The sequence below is a fragment of the Phoxinus phoxinus genome (genome assembly GCF_949152265.1).
Source record: "Phoxinus phoxinus genome assembly, chromosome: 15".
In the NCBI taxonomy this organism is placed as follows: domain Eukaryota; kingdom Metazoa; phylum Chordata; class Actinopteri; order Cypriniformes; family Leuciscidae; genus Phoxinus; species Phoxinus phoxinus.
In genome coordinates this window covers 27,656,759-27,680,547 of record NC_136890.1, presented here as the reverse complement: position 1 = coordinate 27,680,547, position 23,789 = coordinate 27,656,759, and the positions used below count along the sequence as shown (strand labels likewise).

The window sequence follows — 23,789 nt, the reverse complement described above, 5'->3', positions numbered from 1 at the left end:
TACTCAGCCCTTAAATAACTCGTCATAGAGCTTCAACCAATCAGCGAGCAGATCAATGGCACCTGCCACCCAATCAGGGCTCACATCAACAGGAAATGCAACAATGGAGGCGAGCATGAAGCCCGTGGGTGTGTGACAGCATGTCAACGACAAGCACAAATCCCCCAATATCATAAATCACGGGTTCTGAACGGATAATTAACTGTGACACCTGTGAAATCGACAAATGACTTCGTGGTCGGAGAAAATGCTACAACTCCTGCGTCGAATGAACAACTTTCATTTACCAGGTGGGGAAATAAATTGACAGAACAATACATTTGCATGTGATCCCGTGTGAATGGACAAGCCATGTATGGGTTGGTCTTTTTTCATTTTATTTATTGATCTGTAAAATACTGCGAAAAATCAATTTATACTGACAAAGATGATGAGCAATTAGTAAAACATAATTATATCTGTATTTTTTTTTATATATCAACACTTTTTTAAAAGTTCTGTATACTTGCCTGTATTCTAGGTGCAAGGAAAATAATGTATCACTGTGATATTACTGTGTTACTACATTTATTACATGTAAAATGCATTTTATTTACTTGACATCAGTGCATTATTTTATTCCAGGTTCTAGTTTAGAGAGCTGTCTACGTTTTGAGGTGGCTGGAGAACAGGTTGGATGGATTACCCCAAAAGTAGCATCAATTCTTGGTCGTTTTCCTTCTGTCTTCAGACCTTATGGGAGCTCTATAACCTTCTGCTCCAGTGTTGACACTTTTGAGAGCAGATCAGTGGCTGTGGATGAAGTCTTGCAGGAGCTGAGGAGAGAGGCATCATTCACCTGTCTAATAGGCTGGAGAGATGAGGTGAGACATATCTGATACATGATAGATAGTTACCCTTACTCTTTAAGCATTTGTTTCAATTTGTTCCAGTGTCAGAAATAATGAGCAATATGGACATGAGTTTCAAGGGCTTCCACTATCATATAGCACAACACATCATGACATCAATTTACATTAACGAAATGATGTTAAAGTGTCCCTATTATGCTATTTTAAAGGTCTCCCACAATATGTTTACATGGATCCTAGGTCAAAAAACTTTATTTTTTCATAATCTACATAGCAGCAGCACCTCTTTTCTCACATTGTCTGAAATGGTTTGATGAAGGATTCTTTCTGTCTCTCTAAACCCCTCCTTTCCGAAAGCCAACTCTGCTCTGATTGGTCAGATGGCCCAGTTTGTTGTGATTGGTCTACCACTTAGATTGTGTGTCAGAAACGAAATGTCCATTATCATATCTGAATTACAGGCCCAGCGGTTACCAAACTCTTCCAGGCCTCAGCTACAACTACAGTGTTTGAGGACGGGTCAAAGTAGACGTTCGCGAGCAGCCAATGAAGACCATAGACAATTATTTAGCAAATTTGTTACAAACCTACTCAGGTTCGAGCTGGAAGTAAGACTCAGACTGCAGACACGTTTTCGGCAGTTCAGAATCAACTCTTTCTTTTGGGAGACAATAACTTTTTATCGTGCACTTTGATCTTTGAAACTTTGCAGACCTTTAATATTCACAAACAGCTATATTACACATGTATATTACACATTGCATGAAAATTAATATCTGAAAAAGCATAATGGGGCACTTTAAATAAAAAGATAGAGAATAATTCACTACAGTAGAATTTTTTTCCCTTGTTTAATAATTTCAGACCCTGATTCTTTTATACTACTTTTCAGCAATACGCTGTGATGCCCAGGTATTGCGATCCTCCGCTGATGTATATGGAGAGAGCAGCTACAAGTATGTTAATAAAATATTAATTTCATGCTTCTACTTTGTTACAGACCAAGTGACACTTATAGCTGTTTATAAATAATGGTCAAACACAGGTCTGTTTGGAGTGAAACGGTACGGTGTCCATGTCAATGGCTACACTCGGGATTCAAGTGGCAATCTTAATATGTGGCTGGCACGACGATCTCTGACCAAACAGACGTATCCAGGAAGACTGGACAACATGGTGATTTATTAATACACAAACTAATCAGTTCATCACAAGTAGTGCCACACCAAACTAACAACATTGGTTGAGCAAGAAGTTGGACCTCTCAAACATACACTTCTGTTTATACTTTTGGGGTCAGTCATTTATTTATTTTTAAAAGAAGAAATTAATAGTTTTATTCAGCAATGATGTATTAAATTGATCATAAGTGACCGTAAAGTAATTTTATTATGTTACAAAGGATTTTTTTTTTTTTTTGTATACCTTTTTTCAAGTTCACTTTTTAAAACTTGTTTCACTTCAGCAATAATATGCCAAGTGTCATCTTAAGTCTGTGCTTCAACGCATTCAAGATTTATGACCGTTTAAGTTGGAAAAAAAATGTTTGTGAATAAATGGATTATAACTACTGTTTAAATATAATGTAGTACCAAAAAATATTAAATAAAAACATTATCAAGCTAATACAACCATTTAATAAAAATTTAAAAAAAGAATTTGGTCATTTTTGAACAGTACTGTACCAGAGGGTTAAATTGTAATATATTATTTCACAATATTACAGTTTTTACTGTATTTTATTTATCAAATGCAGTTTTGGTGATCATAAGAGACTTTTAATGAACAATAAATCGTACCGACCCCAAATTTTGAACGTTAGTGTATAAAGTTATTAATATATAAACACATGGAGTAATAAATAAAGACTGCAAAATTGTAATTATGTGCTATATAAATGACTACTGTCTTTTAGAAGTACATTAGCATATAGATGACCTCGAATATATAACAAACATAACCATACACCACAAATCTCCTATTTTGATGTAATTGGGTTGATTTATAAAGGATTTGATGTATCATTCAGGCGGCTGGAGGACTGGCAGCAGGCTGTAGTGTAAGGCATACGCTGGTAAAAGAGTGTGGAGAGGAGGCCTGCATCCCTCCAGGCCTGGCAGAGCAAGCGCGTCCCGTGGGAACTGTGAGGTGCATAATCCTTTCTTTTATTTCATTTCTATCCTTCACTTGGGTCTTTGAAAATAATTTAGAACCTTTTATGAAGCAAAAAAGCTATTTGGTAACTGATGATTATTAAGATTAAAGATGCATGTTACCGTTTTTTCGTATTCAAAACCTTTCCCAGATACCAGGGTAGATATAAACTCTCTCGGCTGTCTTGCAAAAGAGACTGATTAAATAGCCAGAAATAGCCTCCAGCTGGCAGGCTTCCAGAGAAATATTGCAAGCGCCCAAGGGAAGATGACCAGAATTCACGTCTGAAAGATGTCACTGTGATCAAAGACATGACCGCCTGTTGTCACGGGCATAATTTCTGCCTGGAAACTGTTTACTATGTTTAGCTAAATTGAAAGACGTTCTGCAATCTTCAGATTGAGTCTTCAATTCATGCTTCCCTCTGTCTCTGTAGCTACACCTACGAAGATGACGAAGGAATATTTCCTGAGTGTCAGTTTGTCTTTGATTTAGAGCTGCCTCTCAATTTTCAGCCTCATATTGGAGACGGAGAAGTGCAAGCATTTTACTACTATCCAATTGAGAAGGTAAAGGCATCCCATTGATTTTAGGGTTGAATGCTATGTGATGCATTTAATATAAGATAAGCTGACAGAAGTTTGCTTTGACATAGATAGATGCCATTTTACATGTAAATTGCATGCAAAATTTTCACTTTTAGCTGTATTTGAAGGGCTGTTTCTATAAAAATGACAAAATGTGTGGAGTTACCTAGATTACGGGGTGGCACATCTTACCCCCATGTCTGATATGTTGTTCTCAGGTGAAAGATCTCCTGGTCAGTGAGGAGTTTAAGCCAAACTGTGCCATGGTGGTTCTGGACTTCCTCATCAGACACGCCATCATTGAGCCAGACTCAGGTTTGGTGTCAGATCACCTGGTAGAATTTGATAGTATGTCATATATGATGAGAAAAACTGTAACTTGCGTTTCCTCTCATTTCAGAGCCCTATTATCACGAATTTGTGGCTGGATTGCACAGATCACTATAAAGACTGACTGGTGATGTGCAACTGGTCAACTTGCAAAAAGATTGGTATTTATTTTATCTACCTCTGCTTTTAACTCCTAACATTGTCAGCATGTGTACTCGTTTACTGAAGACCACATCTAGCTGGTGAAGAAATGAGGTATTTTACGCTAAACAACTGAGAAGACTGGAGAAGAGACAAAATAAAGACCCATGAAAAATTACCCTATAAGAATTTATTTTTTCAATACATTTCAAACGAGTCTGTGGAAATCCAAAGATGCACTGGTATACAAAAGATAATTGATGCATCAAAGGCTCTCTTTTTTTTTTTCTTAGAATGAAATGCAGAATCTCTTCTAAGAAATTACTTGCATTTAATAATATGGCATTAAACGGCTCTTTCAAAATCACATTTCGCTACGTTTTTCCTTCTTTATTTCTTTTAAAACGTTTCAATTCTAAGATACTAGAATTTGTAAAATACGCAAAAAAAGATATAGTATAAGCCAGTAGAATTTCACAAAAAAATATGAAAACATACAGTACAGGAGAAAAAGAAAACAAATGGGAGTGAAATGGAGGGAGTTTCTCATTTTTACACAGTGAGATAAATATTACTTTTATTTCTGCACACCAAATAAAAGCCTGTCATGCAGGCAAAGAGAGGAATATGGGGGAAATTAAGTTACTGTCACCTATTATAAAATATTGCCAAAATCGAACAGTGTCTTGACAGTCAACATACAGAGCTCCACAAGGGCTGATAAACCCAAAGTTTCTTCTTCTTTTTTAATTAGAATACATGAGCAAGCACATAAAATACCCACAAAAAAAGGTGAATTAGTATGATCATTGCTTAATGCATCTTACTTCGACTTTTATAGGCAAATGGCAAAAAAAAAGTACAAGATATATTTAAATCTTATTGGAATAAAGAATTGTAAGACTACCACTACTTTCAACTATTTTAAACCAGTGACTAAACCGTCAATTTTGCGACAGGACAGGAGGGCACAGAGGAACCAGTTGTGTTAACCAACAATATTAGCATGTTAATGTAGGAAAAAAAGATCATTAAAAAGAAAATCGTAGTACGAAGGACAGGCATGAATGATTTACATAAGACGGCACTGGGTTCCTGGGAGGTTTACAAAGGGCATCATGGGAGTATTACGTTATGTGGCCAATATCTTGATCCAAAAAAACAACTCCCTGCTTGACATGTAGCACACATGATGTAGAGTACTAACTAATGCCTTTTACACCCTGAATAATGCACTTAGTGCCAAAAAAGGAATCTTTTTAGACCAAGTTGTTTGTTTCTGTTCTTGCTTACAGTGCTGATCTTCAAATCAGAAGATGTGCTATGGGCCAAAGAATACATCACTAGTAATCCCACCCCTAAAGCAATCGGTGATTGTGAGCCACTGTGAAACCACGTCAATCTTTAATTACCCTACAAATACACTATCCTTATGCTTGTGATCAGTCTGAAGGCTTAAAGGTCAACTAATCTTGATTTGAAAAAGGACTGATGGCCATAAAAATGTTTATGTCCCTTTTTTGCCGGTGCAGTTGTCCCTACTATCTTCTGTAGTTTCCTTTGGCCTGGATTGAAAATGACCCTCCCTGACCCCCACGAGTACATAATTAACACTAGGGGCGTTTCTTCCCTCTATTTGCAAACTTTTATAGCTCTTTCATTTTCCTTGGCCTAGTTTGGTTACCCCTTTCCCTCCCTCGTTCTTTCTTTTCGTCTCTCGTTCTCTATAGCAAAGCGCAGGCATTCTTTTTGCCACGTTTTTTGGCTTGGAGCGCCGCTCTTGTGGCCATTTCGAACACTTCCCTCACGCCATCCTTAGTTTTAGCAGAACACTCAAGGTAGCCGAAGGCATTGATGCGATTAGCCATGTCTCGCCCTTCCTCTGGTTTAACTGGTTCCTGTTCAAGGAAGAAAACATTGAAAGAGCATTAGTACACTTCTTTATCTCCAAATACAATACAATAACATTGAAACACAACCATTTTTGCTATTTAATTTTCTGTCATCTAACTTTTATGTTATATTTCCATCTAAATATAGTGACTGTTTTATAAAAATCTGTATAATATCGGTTTAGAGTAGAAAGTGTTAGCTCACACACCTGTTTCATCTTCAGCAGCTCCCGTCGAGTGTGTTCATCATTCCGTAAATCTTTTTTATTACCCACCAGAATTATTGGAACATTTGGACAGAAATGTTTTACCTCTGGCGTCCACTTTTCTGGGATATTCTCTGTGTGAACAGAACAAGGTTTTCAATACAGTGACCACAGCAATTTGATCTTAGTAAATCCATATAGTCTCAAAGTATTTAAAGGCTAAATTAGCCTAGTATATAATTCATATTAAAGACTGGTAGAGACGGATTCTCTCACCCAAACTGTCAGGGCTGTCTATGGAAAAGCACATGAGGATGACATCAGTGTCTGGGTAGGACAGGGGCCGCAGCCTGTCGTAGTCCTCTTGTCCAGCGGTATCCCATAGAGCCAGTTCCACCTGACAACAAAACGATTCAAAATTATATTTTCAGCATTACAATTTGTGTAAAAAGTTCAATAGTTATTCCGTTTTTATTTAGAATTACACTGTCATTCAAAGGTTTGGGGTCAATAAGATTTTTCTAAAGAAATAATTTTTTTTTTTTAACAAGGCTGCATTAAATTGATCAAAAGTGACAGTAAAGACATTCATAATGTCACATAAGATGTATACTGTTCCTTTGAGCTTTCCATTCATCCTCAGTTTCCACAGATATATTGCGCAGAACAACTGTTTTCAACATCGCTAATACTAAGAAATGTTTCTTGAGCATCAAATCAGTATATTAGAATGATTTCTAAAGAATGATGTGACACTGAAGACTGGAGTAATGATGCTGAAAATTCAGCTTTGCATCACAGGAACAAATGACTCAATTTTAAAATATATTAAAATAGAAAACATTTAGTTTGTCTTCCAACAACAGCAGAAGACAATTACTCACTGTGGACCCAGAATAAACCCCATTCATTTCAAATAAACTGCATATAAGTTCAAACTGCTCTAGAAGAGACACATGTTGGGTAATAGTTTGATGTTAGAAGACAATCTCACCTGCTTGCCGTCCACCTCAATATCAGCAACATAGTTCTCGAACACTGTGGGTACGTAGACCTCAGGAAACTGGTCTTTACTGAATACAATGAGTAAACACGTCTTTCCACATGCTCCATCTCCAACGATTACAAGCTTCTTACGAATTGCAGCCATCTGTCACACAAAATGGAAAGATCAGCCAATAATTACAGGAGGCAAGTAGAAATGTTCAAATGTGAGTCTAGAGTGGGCTTAAAATGAACATGGCACCATTTAAAGCCACCTGTGTTACAAATAAACCCACTATGTTTTATATCACATATTATTAAAACATGTATTAACCAAAATATTTAATCAAAGAACTACTGATAGAAATGGATTACAGTTCTGGACTTTGACATTCCTGAGCATCTATTCAACAATAACCTATCATCACTTGATAAGTCGCTATAATTTTGTCCCCACAATGAAAATGAAAAGTGGGTAAAGTTCATACATTAAAATATTGTGTTGTAAGCTCAATTAATTAAGTTAATGTCTAAGTTGGCTTATTAAGAACAATTGGGGGTCAAGGGTGCATTCCTATACACCAACTTGAGAAAAATAGATATATTTATGAATTATAATTACAGACAGAGCATGAGCATATTTTATAAATAATCCTACTAAATATTTTAATGTGGTTCCAAATGTTTTTATTAAACTTTGTTGTTCTATTGGCAACCCCATTTTCTTGTGAAATCCATGTTTTCAAATATTCAGATTGCATTCGTTCATCAACCAGTTTCATTACTGGATACTAAGAAAAATAGCTTCTTTAAGTGCTTTGAGTAAGAAATGTGTTTTAATAAACACGTTTGTGTTTAATTTTAATTCATATATATATTTTATGTAGATATGAGAATTGTGAAATTTCACTGGTATCTACAAATCATTTATTTTTATTTGGCAGGGCAAGTCCAAATTTTAACCACTGGCCTTATCAGGCCAGTAGAAAAATCCTTAGTGTTGAGCCCTGTATTAATATCAGATTGCATGTATTTATTAAGAAAAATATAAATTTGAGTAAAATAAACAAATAATTTATCTCATGCTTTGCCTGTTTTATATTTCAAAATAAAACAACATGTGACTAGGTCTTATTAGGTACGCCTATATTCATATTTCAGTACATTCATCAATCAGTACACTGGGTTCTTATGTTATTACAGCACTGCATCATCAAACTCTCCACACACACACACCGCACCTAACTCAATTCACTGATCAATACAAGTGTTATGCCAAAATCTGTGACACATCGGATTAGATCAACCATAAAAACAGCTGAATGCAGTCAGGTCAACCTATTGTCACTCAAGTAACGTTAACCTTTTGTAGTTTTAACATTGAGTCAAGCACTGATTCAACGAGACTGGAGTCTTAATGGAGGATAAAAATAGACGTTAAAAGGGCAGGCTGTTGTGTTGGAGAATAAACTAGAGATGGTGATATTAACAGCCGCATGTCTGAGCCAAATGGATCAGTCCCCGGTTTACTCCCTATGCTAACTGGGACGCCTCATATCACGCCCTAATATAAGTGTAACATTAGCACAATTTGGCTTGGATGCGACTGGATCCACAAATCAACACTTGTATTAGCATTTCCAGACGTGTTACAGTCTTGATAATCGGACATTAATACGATTATAAACTCATGTTCGGCATCTTGTTGTTCGTCCGTTTCCGTCATCATCACACTTAGCCTATTAGCACTGAGCTAGCCGCATACAAAAGGCATAGTTTTACTTAATGGAGTGGTTTTAAAAAAGGTTACTCGGCAATATTGTCTCTAGAACGTATGGGAAATTAATGAACATATCGATTGTAAGTACCAGAAGTGTTTTTGTATGTGTATTTACCGTTTTCGTCACAGATGTCCTCGCTTTCTTTATCTTTTCCTGTACGACCCCAAGGCCCCGCCCCGCAGACAGTGCCACGCTGCTAAGACACGCCCATTCACGATCGTTTCGACCAATCAAGAGGCAGAGACGTCCAAAAGCAGAAGAACAGCAACATATCTTTCGACTTTATAATAACATTGAAACACAACCATTTTTGTTATTTATTTTTGTGTCATCTAACTTTTATGTTATATTTCCATCTAATTATAGTGACTGTTTATTAAAAATCTGTTTAATATCGGTTTAGAAGTTTGAAACTGTTAGCTCACACACCTATTTCATCTTCAGCAGCTCCCGTCGAGTGTGTTCATCATTCCGTAAATCTTTTAATGGTTTAATGTCGTTATTTGACTAATAATATAAATATGATATATTCCTGATACTTTGTAATTTTTGAGTATTAAATTACTAATGAGGTTAAATTGACTTTCCTCGTCAGTTTTCCCATTTTATTTGTTTGATTCGTTAACTACTATTAATTTATTTTAAATTATTTATTTAGAATTTTTTGAAAACATCATTCACCACTCTACTTTCTTATGAAAACAGAAATAAAGCTACAAATGAATACATTACTAAATAAATAACAGTTGGAAAGTAACTAAAATTACTATTTGTAATCATTCATCTTCCCGACTAATCCACATCCTAGTTTCTTATGTTTTCTGAGTTTATATGCATAAAACTGCACCACATAACACCTACTTTCAGTTGTTTTGTACATCATATAAATACTTAGGCTCTCTCTAATACTTCACCTTACACACTGTTCATAGTGCACTCTATCAAATAATAATCATTACATAAAACAACATACATTAACACTCAACTTTATTACACCCATATGTTTGCAAACAAACCGTTAATTCTACAGTATCATTCCTTTTCAAGTATTAGATATACCAACTGATCACAATTTGAAAATATCACATACTACTGTATTATAACTTTTTTTTTATTATAATATAGTTGAGGAGGGTCAAATGTACAATCAACACAAATTAACAGGATAATTATTGACAAAATGTTGCCTACTCCTCTCCAGAGGAAGGGAGAACAATCGTGCTTGGATCGTAATAGTTTTCAGTCATGACGGGAAGACCTTCAGCTTCCCGCTGTTTGATCAACCTTTCAGCTTCCCGGCGAGCCCACTGCCTCATGCTGGAGGATAAAAACAGAAGACAGAGAGAGGCAGATCATGTACATTATGATTAAAAGAAATGGCAAACCATTATTGCTTCAGAAGAAATAAAACAATGGGAAAAAAACACACACTTGGAGGTGAACCCAATTATCAACCAATTAACAGAGGCGGCCTTTGCAATTTGGAGCTTATTACGTCATTGCTTATTGAATTTTAGTAAAATATTAAAATCACATTTGCAAACGTGCTGATATTCGGGAAAACAGCACGTTTGCTCTTGTGATATTGGTTATAAATATTAGAAACAAGTATACAGACTTTTTTTTGCACCATATCTTGGTTTTTGGAAGCATTTTTATAAATTTTAGTGGCTATTTTGCCCTAAGCCCCAGTAAACTTTCACCCCTGGTGTGTGTGTGCGCGCTGCTTGATGGCAGGGGGCAGAGCTCTTTTTTGACCGCAAGCAGAGTCTAGTTGTTTGAAATATTTGAAACTTATACAACATAAAGTCATCAAGAATATTATCGCGTTCCTCTTCAAACAGATTAGATAGTCTATGCTGACAGTTTCTGGCTCCAACTTTTGTACTAAACATCTACAATAGAGATGCACTGTATGTATTATGGATGCTGGATCCTGATTGGTCAATCACTGGATTCTGTGCAAAATTTAGTCCGTTTATTCATTCACTTACCCGTGATCTGGTAAATAGTGGACGAAAGTGCCTCCGATTACAATGCACACAGAAATGCCAAAGAAAAAGATCAACCTCATGTTCCATACATCCACAAATGGGTCGTGATGATGGAAGCCATGGAAATCTGGATTCTGAAAAGACCCAGATAAACATTTACAATTTATAAACCTGCATTTATGGACGTAAACAAGTTAACATGATTGTTTATCAACACAAAGCTTTTATATTAAAATTAGGATTTGCAATATGACATTGCCATCACTGCAGCAAGACTATGTCAGCTTAACAGAATAGGAAAGGATAGGACAGAATAAAATATAATGATTGCACCAAAATACCTGTGGAAACTTCAGCAGATACAGGTTTAAGCATAATACAAATCATATAACAAGAGAGACACAATAGAGAAACTGGAGTTGAGATCATGCAGTGCACAGTGTAAACATGAACAGTTCAGTGTACATAAAACATCAGTTTAGCTCAAGCCTTCAGTGAGCCGCTTAACATTATTCAAGCCACTAATTAACCCAATGTTAATTCGTTCCCATGCATCATACACATGTGTTTGTGTTCGTCTTACCTTGTCAAACGGGCTGACCTCTGCGTGTCCATGACTGTCCTGAGCCGAGGGAGATAAGGACTGCAGATCAGATGTAACCGCGGCGCCGGACGCGCTGGACTTCGGCGTCTGTGACACACAGCGGCTCCCGAGCGCCGAGCTCAAACGAACCCGGGACAGGGCGGGCCAAATTCGGCTCAGGCGTGAAGCCATTTCCAGCGCTTTCTCTGCACTTAGAAGCTCTTTCGAGACAGCTTCTGCTCTAGGTTATTTTTTCCGGGTTAAAATGTGGTTCTATCGGTTTGCTGGGAATCTTACCGCCATCTAGTGTCCCGGGTGTATCATAACACAAGAACTATTGGTAAACAGCAGGTGTCTCTGTTTCACCAATCTACAGTGAACCTGATACTATCGGTCAAATCAGCTTTGAAAAATAACATCTGATTGATTGGCTATTCTTGGAAACGCGTTATACTTTAATTTTTAAAAACAATCTACCAACATCTCCACTTCATGCTGTGCAGTATTTCTTTTTTCTTTATACCATTACAAACCCATGCGTGCAATATTCAGCTCACTTTTTCTATATCGGATTTGACATTTATATCATATCTACTGACCCTCACTACACATAAGCCTACATAATATTCTGTATGAGCTAATCAGTCATTCGGTTTTGTTTTTTAGATTAATATTCTTTGAGTACCAGGTGTTTGTTACAAATCCAAATTTCCTGTGTGTGTGTGTGTAAGCACACTTGGCCAATACCTGGGGAATAGCTAAAACCCTGTGTTTCTTTTTTAGCTATATCTATCTATAAGGAACGTGTGTGTGTGCCATGCAGTTGTCTTCATGGTTTTGTTATCTGACTGCAGAAGCAGGAAGTTCTCAAAACCACAGACGCTTCAGCTCTTCAACTTGTTCCTCCCTCACAAGAAATCCCATTTACATGCATGAACATTTGCAAATCTTTTTGTCTCAGTTACAATGAACACATTCCTATGCTAATACTTATCCCACGAGTTCCTTTTTTTTTTTATTCACCACATTAAAACATCTTGAAAAATGCATCATATTTATTCAGTGTACATCTTAGTCAACATAACGCTTTGAGTCAAACAGATAATTAAAAACTACAGTACAATACTTTTAAAACATGTGACAAAGTGTACAAAAACATTACTGTTTAACAAGCTATTAACAAATAATGACAATATTAAAAAGCATGGCGTTTTTAACGGCATGAGCTCTTGGCACCTTTCACTCAAATCAGTCTTAACAGCCTCATAAGAAAAATAAAAAATATTTTTCTCAATGTTAAGGTATGTCCATGTCTCCATTTGTAGACAAGCGCCTGTCGGATTCACACCCTGCTCTGCTTTCCATGTTTTCTTTGCTTTCCTCGTTTTCTTTGCTTTCCTCATCCTGGTCATCCGGTTTCTGCTTCAGACGTAGTCCTGGATCCTTCTGTGAAGGGATGCGAAAGCTGGAAAAAGACCCACTTCCTGAGGACCTTTTTTCTACATGAAAACAAGGCAAGAAAATACAGGGAAGTTACAGGGAGTTTATTAATTGTGAAATCAGCATAAATGTTTAACAGTAAGCAAGAGTGATTTTTTTTTTATCTCTGTGATCGCAGTGAAACGAGTGATGCAGACCTAGACTGCATGCCTCTCAGTCTTTGCATTAACCTCCTACTCAACATTTGCTGAAATGCCAAGTTCAACAAAGATCTTGATGCAAAGAAGATTAATCTTAAATGACGTATAGCATCAGTCAAATTCAAACCATAGAGAATTCAAGTTGATGAGGTTATAGTCTTGTTAAAGGTAAACAGTGTAAGATGGACTGTGTTTTGGGTCTTGAAATATGGGTAAATTAGTTAATATACATACCTCCTGGTCCAATAGGATGCATTAATCTGTTCATCTGAACGTTCCAATGTTTAACATTGGTGCTGGCCTGACGAAGCTTCCTTTGAGCAGCCTGCCAGGATACAAAGATACAGATCAACCAACCAATCAATCAATTCATCAGCTAGTTTAGTTGTTTTTAACGATTTTCCACAACAATCACATTTACATGAACAGCTAATATCAGCATTAGCACATCAATTGACTGATAATGTAACACTTTACAATAAGGTTTCATTTGTTAACATTAGTTAACTACATTAGTACATGCACTAACAATGAAAAATGCATTTATTAAACTCAATTCATGTTAATTGCAACTCACTAATACATCAATAAAATCAAATGTTGTACCTATAAATTAATATTTAATGGTTCCTGAGCTAACATGAACTAACATTTTAATTTTAATTTAACTCAATTTAATTGGTACTGTAATAAATGTACTGCTTATTGTTAGTTTATGCATAAATAATGTTAACTAATAGGAAGTTATTGAAAAGTGTTACCCTAATAATATTAATAATGCAAACACTACCATTAAAAAGTTTGGGTCAGTAAGATTTTTTGTTTTTTGTTAGAAATTAATACTTTATTTCAGCATGGACACATTAAATTGTTCAATAGTGACCATAACGACATTTATAATGTTACAAAAGATTTCTATTGCAAATAAATGCTTTTTTTAATAGTCATATTTTTATATATTTATATTCACTTTATATTCATCAAAAAAATCTAACACATTTCAACAAAAATATTGCGCAGCACACCTGTTTTCAACATTGATAATAATATGAAATGTTTCTTGAGCAGCAAATCAGCATATTAGAATGATTTCTGAAGGGTCATGTGACACTGAAGCCTGGAGTAATGATGCTGAAAATTCACACAGAAATAAATTACATTTTAAAATATATTCAAATAGAAAACAGTTATTTAAAATCGTAATAATATTTTACAATATTAATGTTTCGATCAACATAAAAAATATGTACCGACCACAAACTTTGTAAAGGTACTTTAGGTCATTGCATTAAAAACTTTTGTCAAACAAATCACCGCAGAGAAACTCACCACTACATCCTGGTCCACTCGGTAGCGATTGGCCCTGACCTCCTCCAGCTGCTTCTGCGCATCATCCAGAGATCGAGACTTGGTTTCCATTTCCTCTCTGAGCTCTTGTTTCTCCCGCTGGGCTCGCTGGATATACTCCTCCTGCTCCTCACGGAGGGACATGAGGGCCTTCATCCTCTCCTCTTCCTCAGCCAGTAGCCTGTAGCAATGAGGTATTTTGTTTACAATGGCATTTTGCATGTATGCATTGTATAGTAGTGAATAGATTTGAAACAGAAGTAGTGTCTCATTGTCTTTACTGAATCTGAAACAGGATTTAGTTTTCCTCTCAGAGTATATACACATATCCATTTCTCTGGACAAAAAAAATGATGTTAATTGAGTCTCTTCTGTCCATTACTTCCTCTGGTAACTTCCTCTTGATTAATTCCTTCATAACCTCATGTAATTTAAAAGGGGAGAGCTTTTGTACTATTATATTTCCTCCCTAAAGAGAGTACTGATGAGTTTCAGCAGCTTGACACACACATTTAACAGAAAAAAAAGGCAACAAATAGTCTGCAGATGTTCCATTCAAAAGCATATTATATTATAATACCATCAGGGTGTTTGTGTGTGAAACTGAGCATGGGTGTATTGCTCAACAGAGTGTGCGTGCTGCTGCTCACCGAGCCTGTGCGTAGCGGAAGGCTTCTTCGTCCTGCCTGGCTTTGATTTCCTGTTGTAAAGCCTCCTCTAGCCGCTGCTGCATGGCCTCCAGTTCTTTGATTCGTGTTCTCTGTCTCTCAGCCTCGGCCTCCTTCAGTGCCATCTCTGCCTGCATGCTCGCCCGCGCCTGCACACAAACAAACAGCGATAGGCCTCACACGGTCTTATCTTTATCCATCTATATATCAGAAATTAATTTAGAATGCTTTAAAAAGTACAATTTAGTACCTGAAGTGAATTCAAATTGAGGTAAGAAACATGATTCAGAATTTAAATGCGAAGTAGTAGAAATAAATTGAACAAATTCATAACTGTAACATTTTTATGATGATTCAACAAAAGCCTTGTTTGATAGTTTTGAAAAAAAGTTTAGAAAATTGTAATGTTTATAGGGCTTACTAAAAGAGAACAGACATATAACGATAGATAAAATGACATGGATAGAATGATGGATTCAACATTAGATGGAACAATAGGTAGAATGATAGATAGAACGACCAACTGACAGACAAACAGAACGATAGACAGACATACAGCTCGATAGATAGAGAGACAGACATACATATAGATAGAACAACACTGTCAGACTGATAGAACGACATACAGACAGAACAACACTGTCAGACAGATAGATAGACATAGACAGATAGACAGACAGATAGACCGATAGATAGACAGACGGACGGGCCGATAGACAGACAGACAGATAGATAGACAGACCGATAGATAGACAGGCAGATAGATAGACAGACCGATAGATAGACAGACAGATAGATAGACAGACCGATAGATAGACAGACAGATAGACCGATAGATAGACAGACAGATAGACCGATAGACAGACAGACGGACGGACAGATAGACCGATAGATAGACAGGCAGATAGATAGACAGACCGATAGATAGACAGGCAGATAGATAGACAGACCGATAGATAGACAGGCAGATAGATAGACAGACCGATAGATAGACAGACCGATAGATAGACAGACCGATAGATAGACAGACCGATAGATAGACAGGCAGATAGATAGACAGGCAGATAGATAGACAGACAGATAGACCGATAGATAGACAGACAGATAGACCGATAGATAGACAGACGGACGGACAGATAGACCGATAGATAGACAGGCAGATAGATAGACACACCGATAGATAGACAGACCGATAGATAGACAGACCGATAGATAGACAGACAGATAGACCGATAGATAGACGGACAGATATACCGATAGATACAGACCGACAAATAGGCCAATAGATAGACAGATAGATAGACAGACAGGCCGATAGATAGACAGACAGACAGACAGACAGAACGATAGACAGACAGAACAACACTGTCAGACAGATAGACAGACCGTTAGGTAGACCGATAGATAGATAGATAGATAGATAGACAGACAGACAGACAGACAGACAGATAGACAGACAGACAGAACAACACTGTCAGACAGATAGACAGACAGATAGACAGACCGTTAGGTAGACCGATAGATAGATAGACAGACAGACAGACAGACAGACAGACAGACAGACAGACAGACAAACAAACAAACAGACAGACAGACAGATCCTCACCTCTTCAGCCTCTTTGAGCTGGATCTCCAGGGCCTGCTGGAGCTGTTCGTGCTGCTGTCGTCTGCGGAGTTCGTCCTGCTCCAGCAGTGCCTGTGCCTGTCTCTGCGCCTCCTTCAGCAGCTCCAGCTCCGCCATCTTCCTCTCGCGCTCCTCCTGCAGGGCCCGCAAGCGCTGCAGCTCCTGCTCCTTCGCCTCCCGCCTCTTCTCCCTCTGCTCCCGCTGATCACGCCGCTTCAGCTTCAGGTCTTTATGAAGAGACTTTTTACCCTCCACATGCAGCCGGATGGCTGTCTGGATAGCTGGCAGAAAATAAATATTATAAATGCTAAATTTTACATTTTTGTGTTCTGGGTGGCTGATAAGTCTAAAGAAAAGCCCACCCCTAATAATCTGATATTCTGGTAAGTTTTTTAAAACCTTTTTGTCCCCTCATTCACCAAGTGAAGGTTACCTAGGTAAATTTAATCCCACCTCTCAAGAAAAGGTTTCTCTGTGCAGTTTCAGTTTAGAAAGTCTCATGAACTGTGTGCAAAAATGCAACCTTCGAAATGTCACAGGTTTCCACTGACAAAGGGTGTTTCAGCAGAAAACCACAAGTGCATTTTGTCACTGTTTACATTTTTTTCAAAAATGCATTTAAAGGTTACACAACAACAAAGGCCAATTGTAAATGTAGTGAAAAGTGCCCTGAATGAACAAGGTCCCTCTTGAAGAGAAGGAAACTAGACAGGGAAATAAACATCTTCAAACTATCCTTATAATTTACACATTCACATTTGAGGCCAAACAAACAGAATACCTGACGAATGACCAAAAAGCCAAATCATATCTCATGCAGACCTGTAGTCCACTCCTGCCTCTGTTTGGTGTCAGATGCACTAAGTTCATAGGTCTTGGTGAGCGTCTTCAGACAGAACATGCACCTCTTCCCATCTCTGTCGGGAAGAACCTTAAAACACAGCAGAGAAGCATTACACACATGGCTGTGACCATCACAGAGGGAAACGTTCACTTTGAATTGTGTGCTAATAGCCAGAGAGGGGAAACATAACCTTCTGCCCACAATGACAATAACCAACTAATTATGCTGACAAGTTCCTTTCTAGAGTCTCTTATGCATTCATAGGAGGAGGTGGCACTGATACTACGGCAATATAGAGTAATGCTGTTTTTTTATTTCTAATAACAAACACATGCTAACCACAGACACCCGTACCCTACCTCTACACAGCAGTTTCCGTCTAGCTGAATGTTGCCCTTGCGATCCTTGCGGTCCTCGCTGGTGAAGTAAATTAAAGTGCTGGGTTTCAAGGTGAACCAACGCTCGGTCCAGTTTCTCCTCAACTGACCTTTTTTCCACAGATATCCCTAGAGTCAGGAAGCACAGCACTTTTAGCAATCTCAATATCTCATATCTCACACACCTATATGACACATTAGAACACACACACACACACATTATATATATATATATATATATATATATATATATATATAATGTATGTAAATAGTGAATATTCAGTATTTAAATTGATTTATTCCGAGTTATAACTATATATTCTGACTTAGAACTATATATTCAGTATTTACATTTATATATTCAGACGTATAACTATATATTCAGATTTATATTTATATATTCAGATTTGTAACTATATATTCAGGCTAATAACTATATATTCATTATTTACAGTAATATATTTAGACTTATAATTATATATTCAGATTTATATGTATATATTCATATTTGTGACTATATATATATATATATATATTCAGATTTACGTTTATATATTCACGATGTACATATAATTATTTCAAACACAAACGTATACTTTTTTTTAAAGACAGGTGTACAAGGATGCATTAGACTGATAAAATAAATTCACAGTAAACACCGTTACAAAAACAACAACACGGTTACAAAAAAATATATTACAAATAAATGCTGTTCTTTTTAACTTTCTATCCATAAACAGACTTCTTTCATACACACGTTGGGTTTTCACGTTTTATGGGGAACAAAGTCCCAAACAAAAATAAATGATTATTGAATAAGACTAATATAAAAAGATAATGCTAATACCTCTTTCAGCACATCACCCACTATTTCCCGGTACACCTCCTCTATTGCCATGCTGATGGTTTCCTTGACAATTCCCCTTGTTAGTTTCCCAGAATTCATCATCTCCAGAAAGCCCCATACAGAGAAGCCGTTCTGCTGAACAGAATCCTGGGAAATGAAGTCCTCGAGTTCAACAAGGTTCAGCTCAACACTCATGGCCATGCATATCTTCTTGAGTAAATATTCGACCTGTGAAAAAAAAAATAAAAAAAATATATATATATATTCATGTGTTATTCTGTGAAGAAAGGATCATCTATCTGATGCTGCAGTTGTGCATTTACCAATGCAAACGCTTGTTTTAATACTGAAATTATTACAATTGAATTGAAAGACACCAAGATATGTTTTTACTACATTCTGTCTTACTTCTCTTCTATGAAACTGCCACAAGTTACATTATGATTTTACCAACAGTTGCAAAACGGAGCACAGGAAATCCACCAAGCTGCAAGAAAAGAACCAGCACAAGGGCGGTGGGAACACACACACATTCGGCACAAACTCATAAAAGAGAGAGAAAAAAATTGGCCATGTAAATAGGCTACAGCAGCTCTTCCCATTGACACCAACATTACCCTTGTTTCCTGACAAAAGCTATTTAAAGCATATATGCATGTATTGGCAGTGTTGCGCCATTCACAATGAAGAGCAAACAAAATAAAGATGAACATGACATAGACTACAAGCAGATTTGGCAGTATGATTATCAGAAACTGAACAACCGGTAGGGGTTTTGACGATTACCAGTTTAGGTTGAAGTGGAAAAAACTGAAAATAGCACATAGTAAATGGTGGTCCTGTGGTTAGCAGCAGGTTTACAGACATCTGATGTGATTTACACTCAAGTTCTCAGAAAGATCTCAGAGTCAAGAGACAGACAACAGTACAAAACATATTCTACTTTTAATAGGAGAAATATAGTAGCCCTAAAAGTAGTTTTAGGTGTATTTGTAAGTAACACTTGAATGTCATTGCATTAGATGTTAAATGTAAAACTAAGAGGAATCTGCAAATAATAGCATGTTAAAGTTGTCACTTTTTGAGGATGAGCAAAAACGCACCATTTTTGTGTCTGTCCCTTTAAATACAAATGAGTTGCTGCTCCCAGCACAGGGGGCGGAGCTACAACAGCTTGTGTCTTGAAAATTTCTAAAACTTTTAGCCTTTTATGTTCAAAACTGAGTCAGACAAAGATGGAGCGACTCAAGAAGAAGTGACAACATGTAGACAACATTTCTGAATGGTTAGCTGATGAATTTATGTAGCTTATGTGTAGATATCTTCTAGTCATTGATTAGCATATTCTGTCAAGGTTTATGTAAACTTTAGGGTTGGTGATGACACTTTGTTGCTGTTTGAGCATAAACAACATCTGTAAAGTTACAATGCTAAAAGTTCAAAGCAAAGGGACATATTTGCTTTTAAAGAAATAGCTTTTTAAGGACTACACAACATTCCACCCGGGTTAGTGACATCACCAGCCCTAAAATTTACATAAACCCCACCCCCTGAACACGATTTATAGCTTATCATGGCAGAATATGCTAATCAATGACTAGAAGATAACTATACATCAGCTACATACATGAATCAACTAACCATTCAGAAAAGTCCTGTTGCATTCTACATGTTGTCACTTCTTCTTGAGTCTCTCCATCATTGTCTGACTCCGGTTTGAACATAACATTGAACATTGAACAAGGCAGAAGGTTTTTGAAATTTTCAGTGCATGTATGTGTGAGGTAAAAGGACACAAGATCTTGAAGCTCCGCCTCCTGTGCCAGCAGCTCATTTGCATTTAAAGGAACAGACACAAAACGGTGCATTTTTGCACCACCACAATTTTAACATGCTATATAAAAATATCTGTGGGGTATTTTGAGCTAAAACTTCACATACACACTCTGGGGACATCAAAGACTTCTTTTAAATCTTGTGAAAAGGGCATTATACCACTCCCATTAAGACAAATGCCACTTGGTTATTATTTTACCAAATGCAATTAATACACTTTTTAAACAGATTGAAGTTGCGATAGTCTTTTCTTCTCTATTGTGAGGTATATCCAAGTGAAATGGCTTCTCAAACTAGAAAAAATAGAGGGCGCCCTCAAACCAGTAAACACATCACCAGAGAAGAGAAAAGATATCACTGTTGTGCAAATTATGTGCACAGACACATAATTTATAATGAATAGAGCATATTTCATAAAAATACATATTTTCAGATTCATGATATTAAGTGTGCCCAATAATATTTGGTGCCACAGCCTTCCAGGTAAAGAAACATCTAGTACTGCATAGAAAAACTGTGTACTGATGTGAATATTTAAGGCTTCTGAAAATGTATCTAAATGACAAAAAATATGTTTATTTTATGTACTGAGACACATTAAGTACTGTAAAACATGAATCTCACCTCATCAGGGATTATGACCAGTGGATATCTGTCCTCAGAGAGAAATATGAACAGACACCAGAGCCGGAAGGCGTCTTTTCCAGGTAAAATGCTCTTTCCCTCAGGTCTATAGTTCTTCTTGGCAGTAAGAGTCCAGCAGAGCTCATCCACATTTTCTTTGATAAATGTGCCTTCAACCACCTTACAGAGAGGAGACAAACGCTCAAGTCAAAAACTATAGCATCAAGAAATGCATTAATGTCAAAGTGAGTTTATGATGAATGCCATATCGGCCAGCACAACATATACAAAAATGTTGAAAATGCACTGATTCTGAGAGCTGGAGGAACATAATACATGCACAAACATATTGTCTTGCACAGAATGACATAAAAAGCCTGGGTCTCAAAACAAAATGGCTACCACAGTGTACGAGAATGAATAGCAAGGCTGTGTACCTTGTCCAGGATGTATTTATTGAGGTAGGGCATGTATCCCTGACTGGACACGGGACCGTCGTCATCGTCTCGGAAGTGCTCCTCGAGAGCCGCCGGATCGTGCGGGATCCCCAGAACTGTGTAAAGATTATGAGACAAGACCTGCAGAGCAACAGCACACACATTAACATTCACCAATGCTCATAAATACACAAAACATTACAGGGGATTTCATTGATGCTTTTAGATGCATTCAGCCTTTCACAATTTTTAAATGCTAAATTCACAATTACAAAATTAGAAAAGAATGCAAAGGACATGCATTCTCACACTCTTCGACCCCACTTTATGTATAACTGAAAACCAACTTATCTTGAAATGAGGCAGACCACAAGTAGAAGTATTTATCCATATTAATTTTAGCATTCTGCTCTCAGAGGTTTGACTGAATTCATGATACTGGTATCATAACAAGTCATAGTCATTTACTCAATAATGCTTTTAACAGGAAAGATTTTGACAAATGATTTGCTGTTAGATTCCAAAGGGTCACTAAACCCCATCCGGCAACAGCAGGGCTACATTGCATTACTTCTCTAACTTTGCTTAGGAACTTCTCTAAATGTTTCTTTGAAAATGACAGTGCTGATAGTGTGGACTAGAGATGAGTAGATCAAACACAGCACAGCACACATCCGGTGGCCACCGTTCTCAAAAGCTGAAGATTCAAAGTTGATCAGTTGGACCCCATTAACCTCTTCAGACCCACAATGGTCAGAGATGCCCCATTACAGCTGGTCATCTTGAGATATGGACTGGACTAAATCTAATCATGGGACTACACTAAACTTAAGCAACAATCCGTACCTCCATGCAAAGCAAGCGTCTGTACCAAAATAAGTTGTACTGCAGTATAATTAGCTTGATGAATACACAATTTTGCAAAACTAAACAAGAAAGCACCAGTGAATCTCAGAAACCTCAAGCCCTATGATATCAGGCATAATTTGCTTTTTAAAATGCATGAGAAAAATTAATTACATTTTGCATTTCCATAAAAATAATATTTAAATCTATGAATGTACAGATCTAAGATAGGCTGCTTTTATAAATGGGCATTTGAAAATGAAATATTCTGAGTCAGATATTCAGAAAGTTCACCATGTGGCATATGATGATTTGCTCACACAGGAAACACATCGCAAGCAGTTAAAGCAAGTGTATGGCATTTTTTTAAAGCATAACATATGAAGGAAAAAAAACGTAACTTCACGTAATTCATTGACCCTTTCTCTCTCTCTCGGATCAAGGAATACATTTAAGACATTGAGGTCTGAGAGCCGTATGGAACCCCATTCTTCCAGCATCCTAAAGTTTCATCATAGTGCAATAATAAATTTACAGCTCACCTTTAGTTGTGACTTGGACACCTTTCCACTCTTCTCCACATCTAGTGCGGTGAAAGCGTACCAAATGGACTTGAGCAGTTCTGAGCGCAAGTCCATGACTGCACCAATTTTACTCTTCGTTTTTCCTTTTTTCACTGCCTTCTCTTTTTCTCGCTCTGTCGTTCAAGGCCACCCACATCCACCGCACAAGTGTGTATCCTCCAACTGGGCAAATGACACCCCCTGCTGGGCCAAAACTCAATCAAAAAGGAATAAAGTTCAGCAAATGTTTTGATTTGAACAGAATAGAAGTGGTCACAACAACAAAAAATAGTATCTAAAAGTACTTTCTCATACATAAATGACACTTGCTTTGGGGCAAGTCAAGTCAAACTCACTTTAGATCTTGTAACTAACAAAGAGTCAAATCCCCTTTCTAAGTAAATCTACAGTTAATCTCAGGGTCTATTTATAAGCTCTGAAAGAAGAAGCACTCATTTGGCCCTATGATGGCAAGTAACTCGCTCTTAAAATTATCGTAAAGAAAGAGGAACAAAAAAAAGAGAGAGAAAACAAAAATAATTTTCACTCTTGAAAAGTGAAAGGGTTCTGAAGTTGATTAAGCCATAAATGAAAGCTGCTATCTTGCAACTTCTGAGCTATACAAACCCTCAA

The 23,789-nt window shown here is 37.0% G+C and overlaps 4 protein-coding genes across 5 annotated transcripts; 1 reads left to right on the top strand and 3 right to left on the bottom strand.

Moving 5' to 3' along the window:
• Positions 1–42: 42 nt before the first annotated feature.
• On the top strand, positions 43–4,430 carry tpk2 (thiamin pyrophosphokinase 2). The gene is made up of 8 exons (XM_079638085.1): positions 43–290; positions 625–863; positions 1,744–1,807; positions 1,897–2,027; positions 2,881–2,999; positions 3,442–3,574; positions 3,811–3,907; positions 3,993–4,430. Exons 1-8 carry the CDS (start codon positions 227–229, stop codon positions 4,037–4,039), a joined length of 894 nt encoding a protein of 297 aa, XP_079494211.1. The 5' UTR covers positions 43–226; the 3' UTR covers positions 4,040–4,430.
• On the bottom strand, positions 4,410–9,176 carry rhoaa (ras homolog gene family, member Aa). The gene is made up of 5 exons (XM_079638086.1): positions 9,041–9,176; positions 7,156–7,311; positions 6,438–6,558; positions 6,165–6,295; positions 4,410–5,961 (listed from the first exon to the last, which is right to left on the bottom strand). Exons 2-5 carry the CDS (start codon positions 7,309–7,311, stop codon positions 5,788–5,790), a joined length of 582 nt encoding a protein of 193 aa, XP_079494212.1. The 5' UTR covers positions 9,041–9,176; the 3' UTR covers positions 4,410–5,787.
• Positions 9,177–9,896: 720 nt separating this feature from the next.
• On the bottom strand, positions 9,897–11,892 carry ndufb11 (NADH:ubiquinone oxidoreductase subunit B11). Its single transcript, XM_079637503.1, has 3 exons — positions 11,504–11,892; positions 10,921–11,054; positions 9,897–10,243 (listed from the first exon to the last, which is right to left on the bottom strand). The coding sequence occupies exons 1-3, from the start codon at positions 11,693–11,695 to the stop codon at positions 10,114–10,116; spliced, it is 456 nt and encodes a 151-aa protein (XP_079493629.1). The 5' UTR covers positions 11,696–11,892; the 3' UTR covers positions 9,897–10,113.
• Positions 11,893–12,495: 603 nt separating this feature from the next.
• Positions 12,496–23,531, bottom strand: def6a (DEF6 guanine nucleotide exchange factor a). Of its 2 annotated transcripts, none has more exons than XM_079637774.1 (11): positions 23,136–23,531; positions 21,748–21,888; positions 21,311–21,490; positions 18,851–19,078; positions 17,986–18,132; positions 17,605–17,713; positions 16,765–17,063; positions 15,141–15,307; positions 14,473–14,671; positions 13,378–13,468; positions 12,496–13,002 (listed from the first exon to the last, which is right to left on the bottom strand). In XM_079637774.1, the coding sequence occupies exons 1-11, from the start codon at positions 23,229–23,231 to the stop codon at positions 12,800–12,802; spliced, it is 1,860 nt and encodes a 619-aa protein (XP_079493900.1). In that variant the 5' UTR covers positions 23,232–23,531; the 3' UTR covers positions 12,496–12,799. The 2 variants fall into 2 exon arrangements, 1 of the variants encoding a protein (XP_079493900.1); XR_013800474.1 differs by lacking the exon at positions 12,496–13,002 and adding an exon at positions 14,169–14,274 and having other exon boundaries at positions 23,136–23,320.
• Positions 23,532–23,789: the final 258 nt, after the last annotated feature.